General features: G+C 44.8%; 1 protein-coding gene across 1 annotated transcript; it reads left to right on the top strand.

The window, feature by feature from the left end:
- Positions 1-2,001: 2,001 nt before the first annotated feature.
- TENT5B (terminal nucleotidyltransferase 5B) lies at positions 2,002-18,860 on the top strand. The gene is made up of 2 exons (XM_061596819.1): positions 2,002-2,536; positions 15,346-18,860. The coding sequence occupies exons 1-2, from the start codon at positions 2,312-2,314 to the stop codon at positions 16,363-16,365; spliced, it is 1,245 nt and encodes a 414-aa protein (XP_061452803.1). The 5' UTR covers positions 2,002-2,311; the 3' UTR covers positions 16,366-18,860.
- Positions 18,861-19,082: the final 222 nt, after the last annotated feature.

Here is a 19,082-nt window from a genome sequence, read left to right as displayed (position 1 = left end):
ACCCACCTTTCGCTCCTGCCTCACCCGCTGCTGATATGCCACTCTTCTTGACAGATTACCCCCCAAATGGAATGCGACCTTCCAAAGAAATGTTGCCCACCCTCGTTTTAAAGGTTGGCTGTAGCAAAACACTTGAAACATTAATATATTTATTGTGTCTGACGTGCCATGGGTAGGAGCACAATTTGACGGATGCGTTAGAAGCCATTGTGGCGTAGTGGTTAGTATGTAGGGATAGGACTAGGAAGAGGCCATGTTCTAATCCCCATTCAGCTGGGTGACCTTGGGCCAGTCACTCTCTCTCAGTTATATTGTTGCAACCTGCCCTGGGACCTACTGGTGAAGAGCAGGTAATACATTTAATAATAAGCTCCAGCACAGATAATAAAATGGGGCTGTGTATGTGTGTGCATGAGTGAAAGAGAACCATGTATGGTCACATTCCACAACGTACAGTACATTGAAAGCACGTGGCTTCCCCCAAAGAATCCTGGGAACTATAGTTTGTTAAGGGTTCTGGGAAGTGAAGCTCTGTGAGGGGTAAACTACAGCTGCCAGGATTCTTTGGAGGGAGCCATGCACTTTAATGCTTTAAATGTATGGTTAGGATGTGACCTACTCAAGCCATGGGTTCCTTAGAGGAAAAGCCAAATATAACTAAAGATAGGAGAGGCTGCATTTGTTTTTACTTATGGTGCCTTCTAATCCATCAAATTGTCCCACCATCTCAATAATCTCCAAAAGTGATTTCCCAGAGCAATGCCCTCCACCCGTCCATCCTTCAAGCTTCTCCATCCCTCCATTGTGACCATAGCCACGGATGAGTGGGTCTGGTCCCCTCTGCAAGGTTCAAGGCCCTTTAGCTGGTTTTTTAGCGTTTTGTTTTGTTTTGTTTTTAAGTCACATCTCTTGGCTTTCTAAGTCCTGAGGTTGACAGAAACAAACAAACAAAAATATGCAAGCAACATTCCATCAGTTGCTCAGTAAAATCTGTCTGCGGTATTCTGGTCAACACTCCAAGACAGATTTAGGCAGTCTTAAACTCATTGAAATCAGTGGGGTTAATTCTGTGCTGGATTGTGACTGGTGAGTGCAAAGGTACGGGTATGATTGACGATCAACTGCCACTTATTTTGTCATGCATTTTTAATAAATTACATAACTTTAGACATAGTAGAGAACTTACATTGAGGCTGTTGTTATCTCTCATTGTCTTAAGATACCCCACCTGCAATGTACCTGGGAGGCTTCAACAACAAACCTGCAGTGCAGCAGCACCAAACCACTTTCCCTCCCTTATATCCACCCCCTACATTCACTGCACCCCCATATTCTTCTCCCTCCACTTAAAAACCAAAAACCAAAACTCTTTTACACACATCTCTGTAAAATCCCCATACCTCACAATTCCTTCTATGTTCCCACATCCATTTTTCATAAAGACCAGCCAGTCTGTCTCGTTCTCCTCCACACTATCTCCCATTTGCACGGTTCGATTTGGGCCAAGGCTAGACTCTGGATCCTGAGAAGCATGAAGGCGAGAGTACTTCTAAGCATGTGCAAAGTACCGTCCTCCTCTTCTCCCCCCCCTTCGAATAATCACAATAAGCCATGCGCATCGGCGCTTTCAAGATGAAGGACGTGAAATTCAGACCGGTTTTCAGCCCCGTTCGCGTAGACTAGACTAATTTTTGTTAACCTTCCACGGTTGCTTTTGACAGCCTCCTGTCTCTTTAACTATAGGCTTCTCTCCACTGACCAATCAAAGACAGGATTCCCTCCGACGTCCGAGCCAAGACATATCTGTCCTTTTCCAATACTTCATTCTCCCCCCTCTCTCCTCCACCTATTTCCATTCTAATTGATTAAGGAGCGGGGCGCTATTGCGAGGTTCTGTGCTTCCAATGACAACGAGCTTAGCTCCCTAAGTTCGCCGAGGATTGGTTGGCCGAGCCGAACCAATGGCATCGCGTCGCCGTCGGGATATATAAGACAGCTGCTCGCTTACAGACGCTCGCAGTGCTGGAGTGTTGCTAGCATAGTCGGAGGAGGGGACTGGTAGGAGAAAGGGACTTGGCTATTGTACGCGACGAGGTTACGCCTCCCTTGTCCCCACCTCCTCCAGTCCCCTCAGATATATACTTGCTTCCCTCAGGGTTGTGGGGTGGCGTTTTTATCCCCCCGCTCCTTCTGGAATTTTCCTTCGGGTTTTAAAAAATTAATCCGGCTTGGTTTCCTCAGTGACTCAGACCAATATATATATATTTGTCTCCTCCTCCTTCAGCGTTTCCTCTTCATTTTTCTTCTCACCATGCGCGCGGCAGGGTCGGCGGCTGCGGGGACGGGCGCCGGGCCCTCTGGCGCTGCTGCTGGTGCGAACTCTGGGAAACAGCAGCCGGGCGGCGGGTATGGGCGCTTCAGCGTCCTCAGCTGGGAGCAGGTGCAGCGGCTCGACCACATCCTCGAGGAGGCCGTCCCCATCCACGGCCGAGGCAACTTCCCTACCTTATCAGTGCGGCCGCGCAGGATCGTGCAGGTGCGTGACGGGGCCGGTGAGAAGTGGTTGGTGGGTTGGTGGGCGGGCGGCGTGCCTCATTTGTCTCAAAGGCATTCTTAAAAGTTTCCATCCTACGAGCACCTTTGTATGGGAGTAATCCCCCCTGGTTTAAAGGATTTGGCTGTAAATCACAAAAGGGAGGCGGGGGGACCAAGTGTTGAGGCTAAGCTTCTTGTCTCCAGGAGTAATAACTATGGTAGCAGTCTTATGGGCGCATATTTGGGCTCTCGTTTTTATTAAAACTTCGTGGCCCGCCCTTTCTGCTAGCAGCAGCTGGAATGCAATACAGCTTAATAAAACACGCTCTTTAAAGGAGCAGCATTAAAATATTGATTACTTTGCAGGTCAGCATGTGTAAGATTACACTCTTCCTCCAAGTTTAGTATTATGCGTGGTAAAAAGTCCAAGAGCTTCCCTTCTGACAAGGGAGAATTCTGAAAAACAAATCTTGCAGCCTGCTCTAGTCATGTTTACTTGAATGTAAGCCTTGTTGAGTTCAGTGGGTCATACTCCCAAGGAAGCCGCCCTAGGGTTGTAGCCATAGTAAGCAACATAGCTGTCACCTGTCATTAAGTCTCTCTGCAGGCTTCTCTAGCTATTACAAAATGTTAAGTAATTTGACTCATCCTGAGTTAGAATGCCAGCATAAAGCCTGTGTCAGTCAGTTTTGTTCTTCTTACAATGTCATATGACACTATTGATACATTGAAGGGCTCTTCTGTAACTGTTGTTCTTTAGTGGAAAGAGTAGTTGTAGCTAAATCATGACTTTAGTGTGGAATTTGGTCCTCATGACTCCCCCTGCAAAAGCCAAAGAAGCATACTAGCTGTTAGTACTTAGCCTTATATAGTATATTCTGAGAATATAAAGGTTTTTGAGTCATCACACATCCTAATCCCCATTAAATTAAATGTTAACTCCATATCATGGAGTGGAGGCCGAATTTATGGCAAAGGCAACCTTTGGATGCCTCAACTGGCCGCTCAGTCTTTGCTAGCCGTTGTGCCACACTGGCTAGCTGTAGCTGTGACAAATGGAAATTACTTTGGCAGAGGACAACTCAGACCTGTTCTGTGTGTGCTGTGTATGTGAGGCTAGTAATCACAGCAGCCGTGATACTGCTATTCCTAATTACAAATGGGACCCAAGAATAGTGGTTTGCAGCAATATTACACCAGATCTGTAGTCCCTTTTTAATACAATACAATTTCCAAATTCTTAATTGAGTTGAAGAGGGAAAACCTGTGATTGGTAGGATACTGAGAAGTATTCCAATATAGTGGGTATTGCCCTTTTTAAAAGAAATTTACATACCGGCCTTTCTCAAAAGATCACACATGGTTGTTTAACATAAACATAATGCAAAAATAAGTGTAGGCAGCCCATGTTTCAGGGTGGCCTTCTAGATGCTTTGGATTAGAAAAAGGCCCTGGCCCTGAAGCAGAAGGGGGGTGGAAGGCTGCATAAATGACTTCCCTTGGGGTAGCCATGTTAGTCTGTCTCTGCAAAAACAGGAGCTTTGTAACATCTTAAGATGTGTCAGTCCACAGAAGCTTATGGACTATTTGAAGTAGGATCTAAACCATGAAAACTTGTGCCATAATAAATTAAGTCTTTATGGTACTGTGGGGTAAGTGTTGCAGTCTGGTGATGACATCTCAGTTACCAGCTGCAAGGCAATGCTGAACTTAACACGGGATATCAGAACTGACAACCAAAGAAGATAGGTTAGTGTGCAAGTGGAGTTCTTGGATTACAGTAGCAGTAGAGCTGCAGCCCCTGGTAATAAAAGTGGCTTGAGAGGCAAGAGGGACAAAAATTCAGTTGCAAAGGCGGGTGTCTGAATTGAAGGGAGTTTCCATGCACAATACGTGCATTTCATGGAATTTAGAGGGATGGGGAGGGCGTGACAGAACCATCTCAGATCCAGATAGAAAGACGTTTGTAACCTCCTTTCATATCTGAGCAGCTCTTCAGAACTTGCATTCTCTTGAGAGGTGGAAACCCACAACTGAATACTGAACACACTGTGTTCGGGTGCCCTATTTGAAGGCAACCTTGACCTAAAAAGAGCAATTAGGTTAAATGGAGTTGAAAGTATCGGGAGACTTTAGTCATGGGTGTGTGAATGCAATGGGGTGTTGAAGAGGCAACCTCAGGCTTGTAAGCAACAGAGTGAATATGGTGAGCAGAGAAGGCTGGTTGTTCAGGGGAAGTAACCTGTTCCTTTGCTTCCCAACCACCTCTGTGTGTTTCACTATCATATTTCTGGCAACAGTTGGGCTCTAGGCCAATCTTTTGAAGATGGACTGTTGGGAAAGCTTACCAAACCAATGCATGCCAAAATCTATCTGGATACTAGTGCAGAAGAAGAAATTATTCCTTGAGCAGAAGTGTCTGGAGTTGGCCACAGCAAAATCCCATACTGCTGCAGTCCAGCTAGTCCTGCATGAACCAGCTGCCCTGACACTGGGGCAGGTACAGGGAAGGTGGGGTGGAAATAAAAGATGTGGAAGAGGGAGAGGGATTCTTCCCCTTCCCAGAGCTGGGGGTTGTTTTGGTCATGGAGTATTCTTTGCCCAGGTAAATGGTTACCAATATTGTGAAAGTGCGTGGGGCAGAAGAGTCCATGAGACTAAGGTGGGCTACTGCTTCAGAACTAACTTGTGCTGCACCTTCACTTGATCATTCCAATATTTGTCTACTGCCATCCCCCCATACTTCCCAGCTTGAAACATCAGCAGTGTGTTTGAAGTCAATTTTAAGCTGTTTTAAATTGTGTATTGTGTTGAACTGAGATGGTGTATGGATGGCCTGGGTTCTTTTGGGGAAAACAATGGGATTAAAATCTAAATAGCTTGGTTCCTTGAAACAGCTTCTTTGGTAAGGTTGCTTGCTTGGCATGATGGGATTAAAGGCAGGTATCCATGTACCAAGGAAAGTGTAAAACCACAGGATTTCTAAGGCTACAGGGATAAAAGAACACAAATTGGCAGAGATGCCTCTTTATGCCAAGCTGTGTTTGAACAGCTCTTGCTTGATATCTCTTGGGGAGGGAAGAAACCAAGATGTGCAAAGTACCTGGTATCTGTCAAGGGTGTCTCCTTTATAGGAGCAGGATTTCATTTAGCTTTCTCATAAAGCAAGAGGCTTGTTGAAACAAGAGCAATAGATATGGCATTCTTCTGGAGAGGCTCGCGGAGTTGGGAGTTGGAGGTACTGCTTGGCAGTGGTTCCGCTCCTACTTGGCGGGTCGTCTCCAGAAGGTAGTGCTTGGGGAACACTGCTCGACACCGTGGGCACTCCAATATGGAGTCCCGCAGGGGTCAGTTCTGTCCCCCATGCTTTTCAACATCTATATGAAGCCGTTGGGTGCGGTCATCAGGAGATTTGGAGTGCTTTGCCATCAGTACGCTGATGACATGCAGCTCTATTTCTCCTTTTCATCTTCTTCAGGTGAGGCTGTCAATGTGCTGAACCGTTGCCTGGCTGCGATAATGGACTGGATGGGAGCTAACAAACTGAGGCTCAATCCAGACAAGACTGAGATGCTGCTTGTGGGAGGTTTCTCTGACCAGATAGTGGACATACATCCTGTCCTGGACGGGGTTACACTCCCCCTAAAGGAACAGGTTCGTAGTTTGGGAGTTGTTTTAGATCCTTCCTTGTCACTTGAGGCTCAAGTAGCCTCGGTGGCACGGAATGCGTTCTACCAACTTCGGTTGGTAGCCCAGCTACGTCCCTATCTGAGCAGGGAAGACCTAACATCAGTGGTACATGCTCTGGTAACCTCGCGATTGGATTACTGCAATGCGCTCTACGTAGGGCTACCTTTGAAGACAGTTCGGAAGCTGCAGCTCGTGCAAAACGCAGCGGCAAGACTGATAACGAAGACCAAGCGGTCCGAACACATAACACCTGTTCTGGCTCGCTTGACTGGCTGCCAATATGCTTCCGGGCCAGATTCAAAGTGTTGGTTTTGACTTATAAAGCCTTACACGGTGCGGGACCACAATATCTGCTGGAACGCCTCTCCCGATATGAACCTGCTCATACACTACGCTCTACATCGAAGGCCCTCCTCCGAGTTCCGACTCAGAGAGAGGCTCGGAGGGTGGTGACAAGAACTAGGGCCTTCTCGGTGGTGGCCCCTGAACTGTGGAATAGTCTCCCCGATGAGGTGCGCTTGGCGCCGACTCTGTTATCTTTTCGGCGCCAAGTTAAAACCTTCCTCTTTTCTAAGGCATTTTAATCTAATTTTAATCTTAATTTAGTTTTAAACTTCTTATAACTGATTTTAGATTTTCATTTTTATGTGTTTCTTGTTTTATTATGATGGGTTTACTGTATGTATCTGTATTTTGCTGTACACCGCCCAGAGAGCTATGCTAGTCTGGTGGTATAAAAATCTAACAAATAAATAAATAAAATAAATATTGGTGCTTCTGTGTATATCAGCAGCATAGCTACGTCCTCTTTCATGGGCTTGTGGCTTCCTTGATCAGGGAGACAAGGCATCCTTTCACACTCCATCTTTAGCACACTTAATGCATTGCTTTTTCCACAATCAGTTGGGTCTCTTAGCGTGGCTCCATGTGGCATTGAACAGGGTGCTGGATTTCCCATTACAGTCCTTTAGTGCCCCTCCGCTCAAAGCAAAGGCAGAAGCTCAAAGTGCGTTACTGTGCCAGTCAAAGCTCTCAAACAAAAAAGTTTGCAAGTCTACTTATATTTTTTTGTGTTAGTGCAAACCAGGAGGTAAATGCCAGGTATTAAAGTTAATAGAGAGTGGACTGTATGGTTAGGCACATCCCTTTTGCTGGGAAGCAGCTGATCGGCAGGATTTTAAACTGCGTTGGCTGCTTGTGCTTCTGGTTAAAATTAGCTGCTTCCCAACAAAGGGGTGTGTGTCTATTTCCTTGGTTCCTCTGCATAACAGCTGTCAGACTTGCAGCATCATTGAAAGAGACCTATGGAACCACAGCAGAGCAGGCAATACAGAAAGGTGAGTCTTCACCAGCTGCCTCAGACTACTCCACCACACCAGGTGACTCAATAGTACTTTGCCAGACCACATGTGAAGGCTGGTGCTCTAGTTGTGCTGAAAATCTGAAATCTCCATATGCCGTGTCTATGACAAGAGAACAGGGACAACATAGAATGCAATACCGAATCATTGTCTGCATTCTCTAGGAAATTAGTAAAATGTAATTTCTTCAGAACAGTGAGTGTGTGTATGTGTAGAAGCACCCAAGGTCACTCAGCATTAGATGCCACCACTGACTAATCTGACTAAACCAGTTCATGTCAAATGTAGGACTTTATCCTGATGATCTTGCATGCTGGCTGGCCCTTCACTTGGCACTCCACTGTCAGCTTATATGGAGTTTGGAATCTGCTAGCAGAAAATAAATCTGCTGAGGCAGTGATATCTGGTCTCTTGGTCTTGGCTCTGTGCCATCAGGGCTCAGGATTCTCTGGTTGGAAGGAAACTCCTGTTTGGTAGCTGTAGCTAGCTATGGAGTAGGAATGGGAAAGTCTGTGCAAGCTTCCTAGTCCATATGGCTGGGAGATATGGGCATCTGACAGAAGGGGGTTTAAAATATTTTGAACTTCTTCCAAGGGGCATGAAGTACATTCTATTCTTGATGTCAAGTATGGCAGGTGGCCCCTATCCAGTAAGACTGCATTGCAAGTAAACTGGATAGAAATGGATTATCGGCTTTGATAAGCAGTAAAAAGGTTTAAGCAATGGCAGGCTGTACAGATGTGTGGACAAGGAAAAAGTCTACAGAATCTGTTGATGTACTTCAAGAAGTGTAGGTTTACATACATGGGTTTATTGCAACAGCCCGGTGAAGTAGGTTAGGCTGAAATAATGGTGACTTGCCCAAGGCCACTTTGCTAAATGTCATGGGTTCAGATCTCTACTTGATGTGCTCAAGAGAACTGTTGTAAAACTGACCTACAGATGGTGGGAGGAACAAAAGGGTTAAGTGGGAAACTTAATGATAGATGATCACATATGGGGAGGGTAGTAACAAAGACAGTGCTCATGCTGAATGAGCCAAATTTTTACTGTTGACAATAGATTGTCATCAAGACAATATTCAACAAGAAATTGCCAAGGTTCAGTAATATGATAGGCTGACATGTTCTAGATTTGTATAGAAACCTAAACCTTACAGCAATATCCAGTTTAGCATCAGCTGATATTGCAGTTCTCATATCTGCAGCACACTCTGACTTGTTCCTGTTCTTTGCCTGCTGTGCCTTCTGAGTTCATTAACCCTACAAGTTTAACAGACATAAAGCAACTTGCTGTACCAAACTTGACCAAGAACGTGGACTTCTTGGAAAGGTAAAACTGTACAACTCCATTACTTAATAACATGGTGGATTTTTAGTACTCTAACTGGAACATGGTGACCCTATTGTAGACATCTAAGCACAATATAATAGGCTGAATGGCAGCTGAAATAGGGACAACTGGAGACAGGTAACTGCACAGTCAGTTTAGCTTAGCCTTGCACTGACTTCCAAAACATGACCTTTATAATCTTGGTGCTTGTTGCCAAACAGATTTGGTCTTTTGAAAGTGAATCTTAACACATTAGATCACTTCTAAGCAGAAATTAGATTTCATTTTTACTTGACATGTAATTATGTAGATTAGGGTTCCCAAACCACCATTGGTCCACAGGCTTCATTCAGGTGGTTTGTGGCACATGTAGGGATTTGTGGTTGAAGATGGCAGGTGGCCCATCCATTGCATTCAATATCCATGTTGATTTTTAATTGCATTGTTATTGCTGCTTTCATTATATTGTAATTGTACTACAACTTGAATTCCATAGAATTCAAGTAGTGATACAATAAAACACAATCTAATAAAAGTAGCAATAAAAATACAATTAAAAATCATACAGCAGCTGCAACATGCAGAAAAATTGTGAAGTGGTCTGCCAAGACCCTTAGCTATTTTCAAGTGGTCCACGGGGGAAAAATATTTGGGGACTGTTCATATAGATGATATCTGTAAGTGGAAGAGTGTTTTCTACAGTGTTAGATGACAAATCTTTTCTCCCATGTGGAAGAAAGATTCTACATTTTAAACCGAAGCATGCACAAGGCTCAAGCTGTAGGAGAAATCAGAGCCCTGACTTGTATGTACCCAAAGTGAGTCAAATTGGTGTATGTAAAGTAACAACAAGCTATGCAAGACATTGATAAGCTTTAAAAGTAGGCAGATTACTCTTCTAATTTTTTATCCTATCCATCATCCAAAGATCTTGAGGTTCTCCCCCTCACCCATTTTATCCTAACTTCCCTGTGAGGTAAACTAGGCTGAGAGAAATCACCAGCCCAAAGTGACCCAGGAAACTTAATGGCTAGGGTGGGGATTTGAACCTGGGTCTCGCTGATGCTAGTCTAACCACCAAACCACACTGGCTGTTGTACATTATATTTCTTTACCTGGAGATTTTATTCATTGTGGGTGGTAGAGAACCTGTGCTGGTATCAGCATGTACATGGCAGAAAAATATTCTTGCTGTGTGTCACACAAACATACATCTGTTTAGGGACACTGAAATCTCAAAGCCATAAAGCTGCCTGGTGCTTGTTGACTCTTCCAGTGAAACTAGATAACACTGAAGGCTGTTTCCAATACAGCCCTTTTGCCCTGAAATAGCCTGCTCTGTGTTATAATTGCCACAAATTACTGGGGATTTGTTTATCCATAAAGTAGCAACAGTGTGCTTAGTAGGCACTAATGCTGTGCCAATAAGCTGCTGCATATTCATTTTGTATGGGAGGTGACTTCATTCCTCTGCAGTGACTCATTAATATAAAATAAGGCACATTGGTTTCTATTTTTTAAAAAAAGCATTGTAACGCTGGCTGCTGTTCACAACTGTAATTATCAGGAGTTGCAGGTTTTCATGAGGTGCATGTTTGTATTCATATAGTGTGTGAATTCAAAATTCTGTGTTAAATGCACTACAGAATTTGGGCCCTATCGCACTAAGCAGCATACTGAATTGCATTTCCTAACTCTGTACCTTGAACTATAGATGCCTAAAACTAAAGTTAAAACTGTACTTGCCTAGGTAGAAAATAAATGTGTATTCCGGAAGATGACATTTTGCCAGAAGTTCTTGCTTGGGATAGGTCTGGGGTCCCAATGCGTGATGCCCCTGGACACTATGGCACCCTCAGACACGCCCCTTGGATAACTGCTTCTGCTGTTCCTAAAGTAGCAGCACAGGTCGCCAAGAATTATGGAGAGCATAGGAGTGGTGCATTGAGGGTGAACCGGTTAATATGGCACCTATGGTGGCGGTGGGGTCACAGGCAGTGGGGCAGCTAGTGGAGAAGGGTCTGCTTGCACAGAGGATAAGGAAGTGCTGATCTGACTGGCATTTTAAAAGAGGATTTTGGAGGGTGAGCGCTAGCATGTAAGAAACAGGCTTGCGTGGTAAGGGATTGCAATTGGAGGGAGCCACAGCGCTGATGTTAGCAGACAAGATAAAGAAGGGTGACATGCTAGAATTGGATGGTGAGGCCTAGGTTTAGATCACTGATTCTTACTGGTCCATTCCCTCATTAAAAAAAAGTTTAAAACAATTAAAACTATTGTATAGCCTCTGGGTAAGCAGTTTACCTTTTCAATCCATTTTGAGTGATACTTGAGAATATTATGGTTGGTTTGTGAAGTTGTAGCATGGGTAGTAAATGGCCATGGCAGCAACTACACATGGGTTGCCAAGTATCTGTGTCTTGTACCTACACAAGAAGCAAAAGCACCCTGTATTCTCTCCAGTTCTGTGGATTGATGCAACCTGTATACAAAAGCAAATCCACTCTTTCAAAAATTCTATGAAGATGCAGAGAAATGGAGCGTTGCCTGTTAGGAAGAATCTCTCTGTTTGCATCAGTCAAAAGGGAGACTAATTAATAGAATGCCTTGAATGCTGAGGAATCTGGTGCAGCCATGGAGCTAGTAGCAATAGTTGGTGGGCACATGCTGTCAATGAAATATAAGGCTTGTTGGCTAGTTTGAGTTGCATTGCATGCAGCTTGGCATACTTCTGCTTTCATTCTTTGCAGGGTGGGGGCACAGATAGAAATAGAGCAGTGGGACAGAGCCCCTGAAGTAAATGCAACAATTGCAGTTTCTAATGAATACAAAGCAGGGGCGTCACTACCGGGGTGCGGAGGGTGCGGCCCGCACCCGGGTGTCACCATAAGGGGGGTGACACCCAGAGCCGCCCTGCAAGGCTGCTCCAACTCCTCCTCGGAGGCGGGCGGGTGGGCGGGCAAGACCAGGAGCAGCGTCGGCAGGGTGAGGAAGGCGCGCTGGCATTCCCAGGCCTTCTCTGGCTGGGTGCCCCTTCGGCACGCGCCCTCCCAGGGGCATGGACGGGGTAGCTGTCCTCGAGTGCGCGCACATGCAAGCCCAGCCACCTCGTCCATGCCCCCGGGAGGGCGCGCACCGGAGGTCCGCACCCGCCGCACTCCAGCTAGTGATGCCACTGATACAAAGAGAGGCCAACAGTGGTCCTATCTGATTATGTTTAGTGTGCTGCAATCTAGGTTAATATATTGACTGGCTAGAAAGAAATTGCAAGCCTGAGTTGTTTAAGCTCCCTTTGTGCAGATGGGTCACTGCAAAGCAACTTGTTTCAGGTAGGATAGAGACAATTTTGTAAAAAGCCTTTCATGTTCTCTAGTAAGTTTATAACCTACTTGACTACTCTGTAAAACTTGCATGTCATCTACATGTTTCAAAAGCTGTTGCCATTAAGTAGCATTTGGAATACTCTTCACTAAACAGTGCCTGAATATTATAGTAAGTACAACACTTCTCTACGACTGCATTTGCACTTCTAGTAAACCCCTGGTCTACCATGAGAGTGCAGGTGGTTTCTACTCCGCTCCTCACAGGAGTAACAAACCACAATCCCTGGCTTAGCATTGCATCCATACAAAAGGATCATGATTTGTTTTGCTCCATACCACTCACTATGTGAAGCCAAAGTTTGTTGGCTTACCAGTCATGGTCAGTCTGAGCAAAACAAACCACAGTCTGAGCCAGGGACCGTAGTTTGATGCTCATGCTAGAGGAGGAGTGAAGCTGGAACCATCTGAATAGTTTACCATGATGTGCAAAGTGTGCCAATCTGACTGAAGCAGTTTGATTTAATGACAGGTACAATCACTTTTCAAAAGTGGCAGGAGTGGGGGTATCCTTGGGAGTAAACATAGCTGTGTTGGCTTCATCCCTTTTTAGCCATTAAAGTATAATCCACAAGGCAGGTCTGGGGAACCTTTGGCCCTCCAGATGTTGCTGAATGACATCAGCCCTAGCAAGCATGGCCAATGGATGATGGAAGCTGTAGTTCAGCAACATCTGGAGGGCCAAAGGTTCCCCACACCTGCCACAAAGAAACATGCAATTGGGCCAGGATCTATATTCAGACAGACCTGGAGGAGCCAACAAGCAGACACAAACCTCACAGATTCAACAGTGCCAAAGCATGGAGGGCTTTAAGAAGGGCCTCTTGATGCCCAGACCATAGCTAGCCCATCCACCTAAACAACTGGATCCCATGTGTCTGCCTGCAACTCTTCCTTTTGTAAGAAACCTCACCCTCTTGTAGTTTTCCGTAGTACTACCTTGTAGCATTAAATGGCAGATATTCTTAAAGGGAAGCTAATGCTTTTAAAACCATAGCAGTGCACTAAAACAGCTCGCTGCAATTTTCTGTAAACAAAAGGTGAATGACTCTGACCAGATAAACATTAGTCAGTCCTAAATGCAGAGACTGCCAGTCTTGAGCAAGTAACCTAAAAAGGCAGTCACTTCTGTAAAGGCTCAGTGTGTGTTGCCTCCAAACCGAAAGAGGTAAAGAACACTGGATGAAAAGGCAGTTGAGTAAACTACTATGTCTGGCCTACCAAGGGGGTAGGTGGTAATACTGTTGCTCTACGTACTGACAAGTGTTCCCAAAAAGAGGGTGTGCAGCCCATTTCTACTATATTTCTGCCAACAAATGGTCTGAATTTCTAGTAGACAATTGGTAGTGGCATGTCAGACAAAATCTTTTCCATTGCTTATACCCAAACTGAAGTGTTGAATTTTGTCAGGGATAAAACTGATAACACTACTAACTCAGGCCTTGCCAAGCTCCTAAATATTAAAACTCTCCCCCCTTACCATACAGTTGGGGTAACTTCTTTGCTAATATGCTCAGAGCAAAGTCATCTCTGCCCTGCTGGATTTTAGAGGTTTGACTCAACGATACTCATGCTATATTCTGCAGCTCTGTTTATTAATCTTGTGCTGATGTTGTAGCTATGTTAAAAAAGCATCCCTTCGTTATATAAATGTCTCCAAATAATTCATATTTGTCCTTCACCCTGACTTAGCGTGCACTTTGTATGGCTTGTATGGTTCAGCAGTCCTCTTAATGCTTCCAGATACCTGGCTGTACTCAGCCTGCACCCTATCATCCATGCTGGTGCATTAAAGTTATGGTAATTACTCTAGAAGATCCACTAGCAACATTGTTTTAAATCAATTAGTTCTCAACAAGTGGCATTCAACACTTGGAGCTGCTCCTTTGTCTTGATGCTGGGATGTTAAATCTCTAAAATCACACAGCCTGCTAGCCCAAGACTCAGACATGTAAATGGCCAGGGTCAGGTTCTGGTGCGGCTTCTTTTGCCACTGAGCTGTGTGAGAGCAGCTCCAGAAACAGACAAACTTACTATCAGTATTTTTAGCCATCTTATGTCAGTTAAACGTGTTTGGTGTGGTAGGCCTCTCCCTTGACCCCTAATGTTGCGACTTTGCACGTCAAAGGAAAGTTCTAGGAATCTCCTGGCCTAAGAATAAAGGCTGTAGGAGGAGGCACAGTTCCTTGCATCGAGCATGTCCAGACAGCTGCTGCCTTAGGGTAGGGAACAGCAACAGAGCTCCAGCTCCCAACATGGAAGATCTGAACATCAATTCTCATGTAAGCCTATTTGTGCTTTGTGAAGTCTTGTTGAAGTCAAATTATGAGGAAAGATTATAGCTCAATGGTAGAGCGTCTGACTTGCATACAGAACATCCCAGGTTCCATCCCTGGCATCTCCAGGTAGGGCTGGGGAGACTCCTGTCTGAATCCCTGGAGAGCCGCTGCCAGTCAGCGTAGGCAGTACTGAGCTAGATGGACCAATGGTCTGACTCGGTATAAGGCTGCATCCTATATTCCTATGTGACGTCAGCAGATAGGTGATCCCCAGTTGTATTTTTTTTTAGAAAAACTGATAGTTGCTGGAGTAGATGTTAATCCTTTTCCCATGCCACTTCATAGTTTAAAATTGCTATGCCAAAGCTATTTGCCCCATAGAGAAACATACAGGTACCTATGTGCTGGGCTCCCCTTTGAGTCACAGAACAGCTGTGGGGAGGTGCTGGCAAATTAGAAAGGGCTAAACTGTCAGCATCAGCATGGCTGCAGTCAGATTTGTTCTCCCTGCAGCTGCTGTTGAACCTTAGGGAAAACCAAAAGATGTGATTACTGATCTGGCACTCAATCTAGTTGCATCCATAGAAACAAAGATTTGCATTTAGCTCTTAGAGGTGTGCTCTTGCTTTTCACGCACTGGGTCCAAGGACATTAACACAGGCCACCTATTTAAACACACCAGCTGGATGTTTGCTGAAGCTGTCTGAAGTTTCCTTCTGTTTCACTAGCACTCAGTACTCACAGCAGTGTGCCTTCCTTCTGTTACAGGTGGTTCGTAGCCGTCTAGAGAAGCAGGGGATTGCTGTCCACAGTGTGAGACTGAATGGCTCGGCAGCTAGCCACGTGCTACATCAGGACAGTGGTCTGGGATATAAAGATCTGGATCTCATTTTTGGTGTCGATCTGAAAAACGAGGATGTCTTCCAGCTAGTGAAAGATGTAGTGATGGATTGTCTCCTGGACTTCCTCCCAGAAGGGGTAAACAAAGATAAGATCACTCCCATGACTCTGAAGGAGGCCTATGTGCAGAAGCTAGTGAAAGTGTGCAACGAAACAGACCGCTGGAGCCTTATATCCCTTTCAAACAACAGTGGGAAGAATGTGGAGCTCAAATTTGTAGACTCTCTCCGGCGGCAGTTTGAGTTTAGTGTAGATTCCTTCCAGATAATATTGGACTCGCTACTGCTTTTTGGAGAGTGTTCAGAGAACCCAATGTCTGCAAACTTCCACCCTACTGTCACTGGGGAGAGCATGTATGGGGACTTTGAGGAGGCAATGGACCACCTGAGGAACCGGATCATTGCCACCAGGAATCCAGAGGAAATCAGAGGTGGTGGGCTTCTGAAGTACTGCAACCTCCTAGTGAGGGGATTTAAGCCCAAATCAGAAGTTGAAATGAAGGCACTACAGAGATACATGTGCTCCAGGTTTTTTATAGACTTTCCTGACATTGGGGAACAGCAGCGGAAGCTAGAGTCTTACCTCCAGAGCCACTTTGTTGGGATGAAGAATAAGCGGTATGATTGCCTGATGACTCTACACAGGGTGGTGAATGAGAGTACAGTGTGCCTGATGGGACACGAAAGGAGGCAGACACTGAACCTCATTGCCATGTTGGCTGTGCGGGTCCTGGCAGAACAGAACATAATCCCAACTGTCACAAATGTGACCTGCTATTATCAGCCAGCACCATATGTCAGTGAAATGAATGTCAACTACTACGTAACCCACATGCAACCTCTTCTGCCTTGCAGTCACTCCTACCCAACTTGGCTTCCCTGCAACTGACCACCGAAATGGCTCCAGTCCTTGTCCTCTGGGGAGCAGAGGCTGTGTGTTCAGAAGAAAAATGAGTCTCTTTCTCAGAGTGTCTTCCTCCTACATTGGAACTAAGTCTGCTGTATATTGTGGGCAGTTGTGCAGTGTTATGAGTAGTTACCAGAAATGTTTACAGTAAGAAAATGCTTGAGTTTATGTATGGGATGGGTGGATAGGATTAGGTTAAAGAGGTAGAGCTGCACTATCTGAGATGCAAGTTGATTTTTTTTTTTTTAGTATGCAAAGCATCAAGGGCTGTGCAGACTCTGTTTCTGAAGATATGCCAGAGTGGCTGATTCCTTTTAGGGGACCAAAGATATCCTAATCAAGTGCCTGCAACAATAACAAAAAATGTACTGTAACCTTAATTTTTTTTGTAGGGGTAGAACTCCCTATTGGTTGTTCAGTTTGGGATGTCTGTGATGAATGTTTGGGGCTAGGGTCACCTTATCATTTCTGTTGAGGGAACCGAAGTGGGCAGGGGTTTGCAACAGGAGCCAGTGTACCATGGCTTGCTGTCTGTTGGACCAGCAGTATTCATTAGCAGTCAGAACAGAGTCCTAAGGGCAGGGTGAGGTGTGGGGGAGGGGAGAAGATGGGGTTGCATTCATAGCAGCTGATGTTTTGACAAGATGGGTTGATGTACATATGATCATGAAGGCTAATAGAACAGGAACCTTCCCCCGATGTATTTTGTATAGTACTAAAATGTGCAGTGCCAAAAACCTAAGATGTGACTTCATGAAGGAAAGGATCTAGATGAGTGTTTGCTATATCAGTACACCAGGGAAAAGAGCAAACGTGGGAGTTCTATAGGGTGTTTAAAAGGCTGCCTAACTTGTGTTGGAGTAAAATGAGCTGGACGTGGCACACAAATATGGGCAGACAAGTCTGTTCTTGGTATCAGTAGCAGAGCTGAGGTTAGGTCTTGAGCCAAGAGCCCTGGTCCTCTTAATGAAGAGTAGCAGGTGCTAACATTTATAGCCCTGAGAGCTGCTGTTCTCTTCCTCTTTGGATGCCTATGTCCAGCTGCTCAGCTGTACATCAGAGTAAGATAGCATTTTTTGTAGCCTAGCAATAGGCTTCTCGTTTGACAGAGGATTGATGTGGAGATTCCCAAGATTGATACTTCTCTGTGAACCGTGGAAGAGGGGTGGGAGAGAGCTGTTTGTAGCCAAACCTCTGTACCCAAGAGGCTTTTGGTGTCTTGTTCAAATACAAGAGGGATAGCCCACACAGTGCCCTCCAGATAGTGCTGGACTACAACTCCAATCAGCCCTAGCCAGCATGGCCCAATGGTCAGTAATGCTGGGGGTTAGTCCAGCAGCATCTGGAAAGCACCATGTTGCCTACTGAAATACACAAGCTTCTAAAGTAGCTAACGTATGCAGCACAATAGTCCTTTTTCCTGATGTTTTTTGGATTGCCTAGCAATTCCTTGTGCAATGTGTCAGTTCAGGTTAATTTTTTTATGCGTTTTTAGGAAGCTGAGGCAGTGAACACTAGCTTTTTGGCAGGCCTGCTTAGAAAGGGCTACATGAAGATGCTTCATGGGGTATCCTTGAAGGTCGACTTATTTACTAATCTGTTTCTTTGCAAAAAAAAGAAGCTGTACCATATTTGGGCAGGCTGAAAAAAATGAAATAAAATATAATACTTGGGTTGTGTCTAGGTAAAATTCTGCCTCTTCCTGGGAAATGTGAGCTGGGTTGGCAAGACCAAGCTGGTGGTGTTTTTTTAAAGTATGCTACCATATTGACAAATGCCTGCTCCAGCTTTGCCCACTTCTGTCTTTCAGAACTCTTACCAGCTGAGAAGGGAAAACTGCTCATTTCTTAAGAGGTCCAATACTATGTAAACGAGAGTTGTCCTGAAAAATGGCTCTCAAAGATATTTCCTTACATACCAGTAAATTCTTCCATGCGTCAAAACTTGTGGCTGCAGTGTCTTATGTAAGGGGCTTTACCAAGTTTTTCCTTTTTCACTTGAGGAAAAGACTGCTTCTTGATTGCCTCCTTTGATAGCTGTTTGGTATTTCACATTTAAAAGGGGAGAACTGGGTTTGGACTAAAAGAGCACGGTTGGCTAGCAGCACTTTTTTTGGCAGAAATATGAATGAGAAACGTAAGCTATAGAACTGCCTCTTTAAAAACGTAAATACTGTGTTTAAAAAAACAACTTTCCCTATAACCCAAGGGTTTCCTGGAGGACTTTTTTAATGCACTTTTGTGGCATGGGGATGTGTGTGGTGGAATTCTTATAAATGGCTGCATCAGACAAATGCTGTGATCATGCTGTTCCTTTGTATGCGTGGTGTTACCTGAAAGATTTGAAAGAGCTTTGACACTTCCAGACTTGTGTTTGAATGTGTTCTGCAGCTATCAAACCTGTCATGCAGTAGGCCTGACATAACTTGCTAGATTCTTTAGAATCTGTCACCATAAATAAATACAATGTATTGAACACTTCTGGGTTATTCTTCTTACTTCATCACATGAGGATGCCATGGTTACTTGCCACCCTTCCTTTCTGCCCTTTGAGATGACTTGTCTGAAAGAAGATGGAATTGGACAAAAATAGATTGTTTGCATTCCTTATCCCCTAAGATGACTTTCAAATTACCACTCCTCTCTCCTGTCTTGCATCTCTCCTAGGCATTTCAAAAACAATACTGGTTTCACAGTTAA

The sequence above is a fragment of the Rhineura floridana genome, chromosome 15, assembly GCF_030035675.1.
Source record: "Rhineura floridana isolate rRhiFlo1 chromosome 15, rRhiFlo1.hap2, whole genome shotgun sequence".
NCBI classification, from domain to species: Eukaryota; Metazoa; Chordata; class Lepidosauria; order Squamata; family Rhineuridae; genus Rhineura; species Rhineura floridana.
The sequence above is the reverse complement of the archived record's forward strand: the minus strand, read 5'-3'. Positions and strand labels throughout refer to the sequence as shown.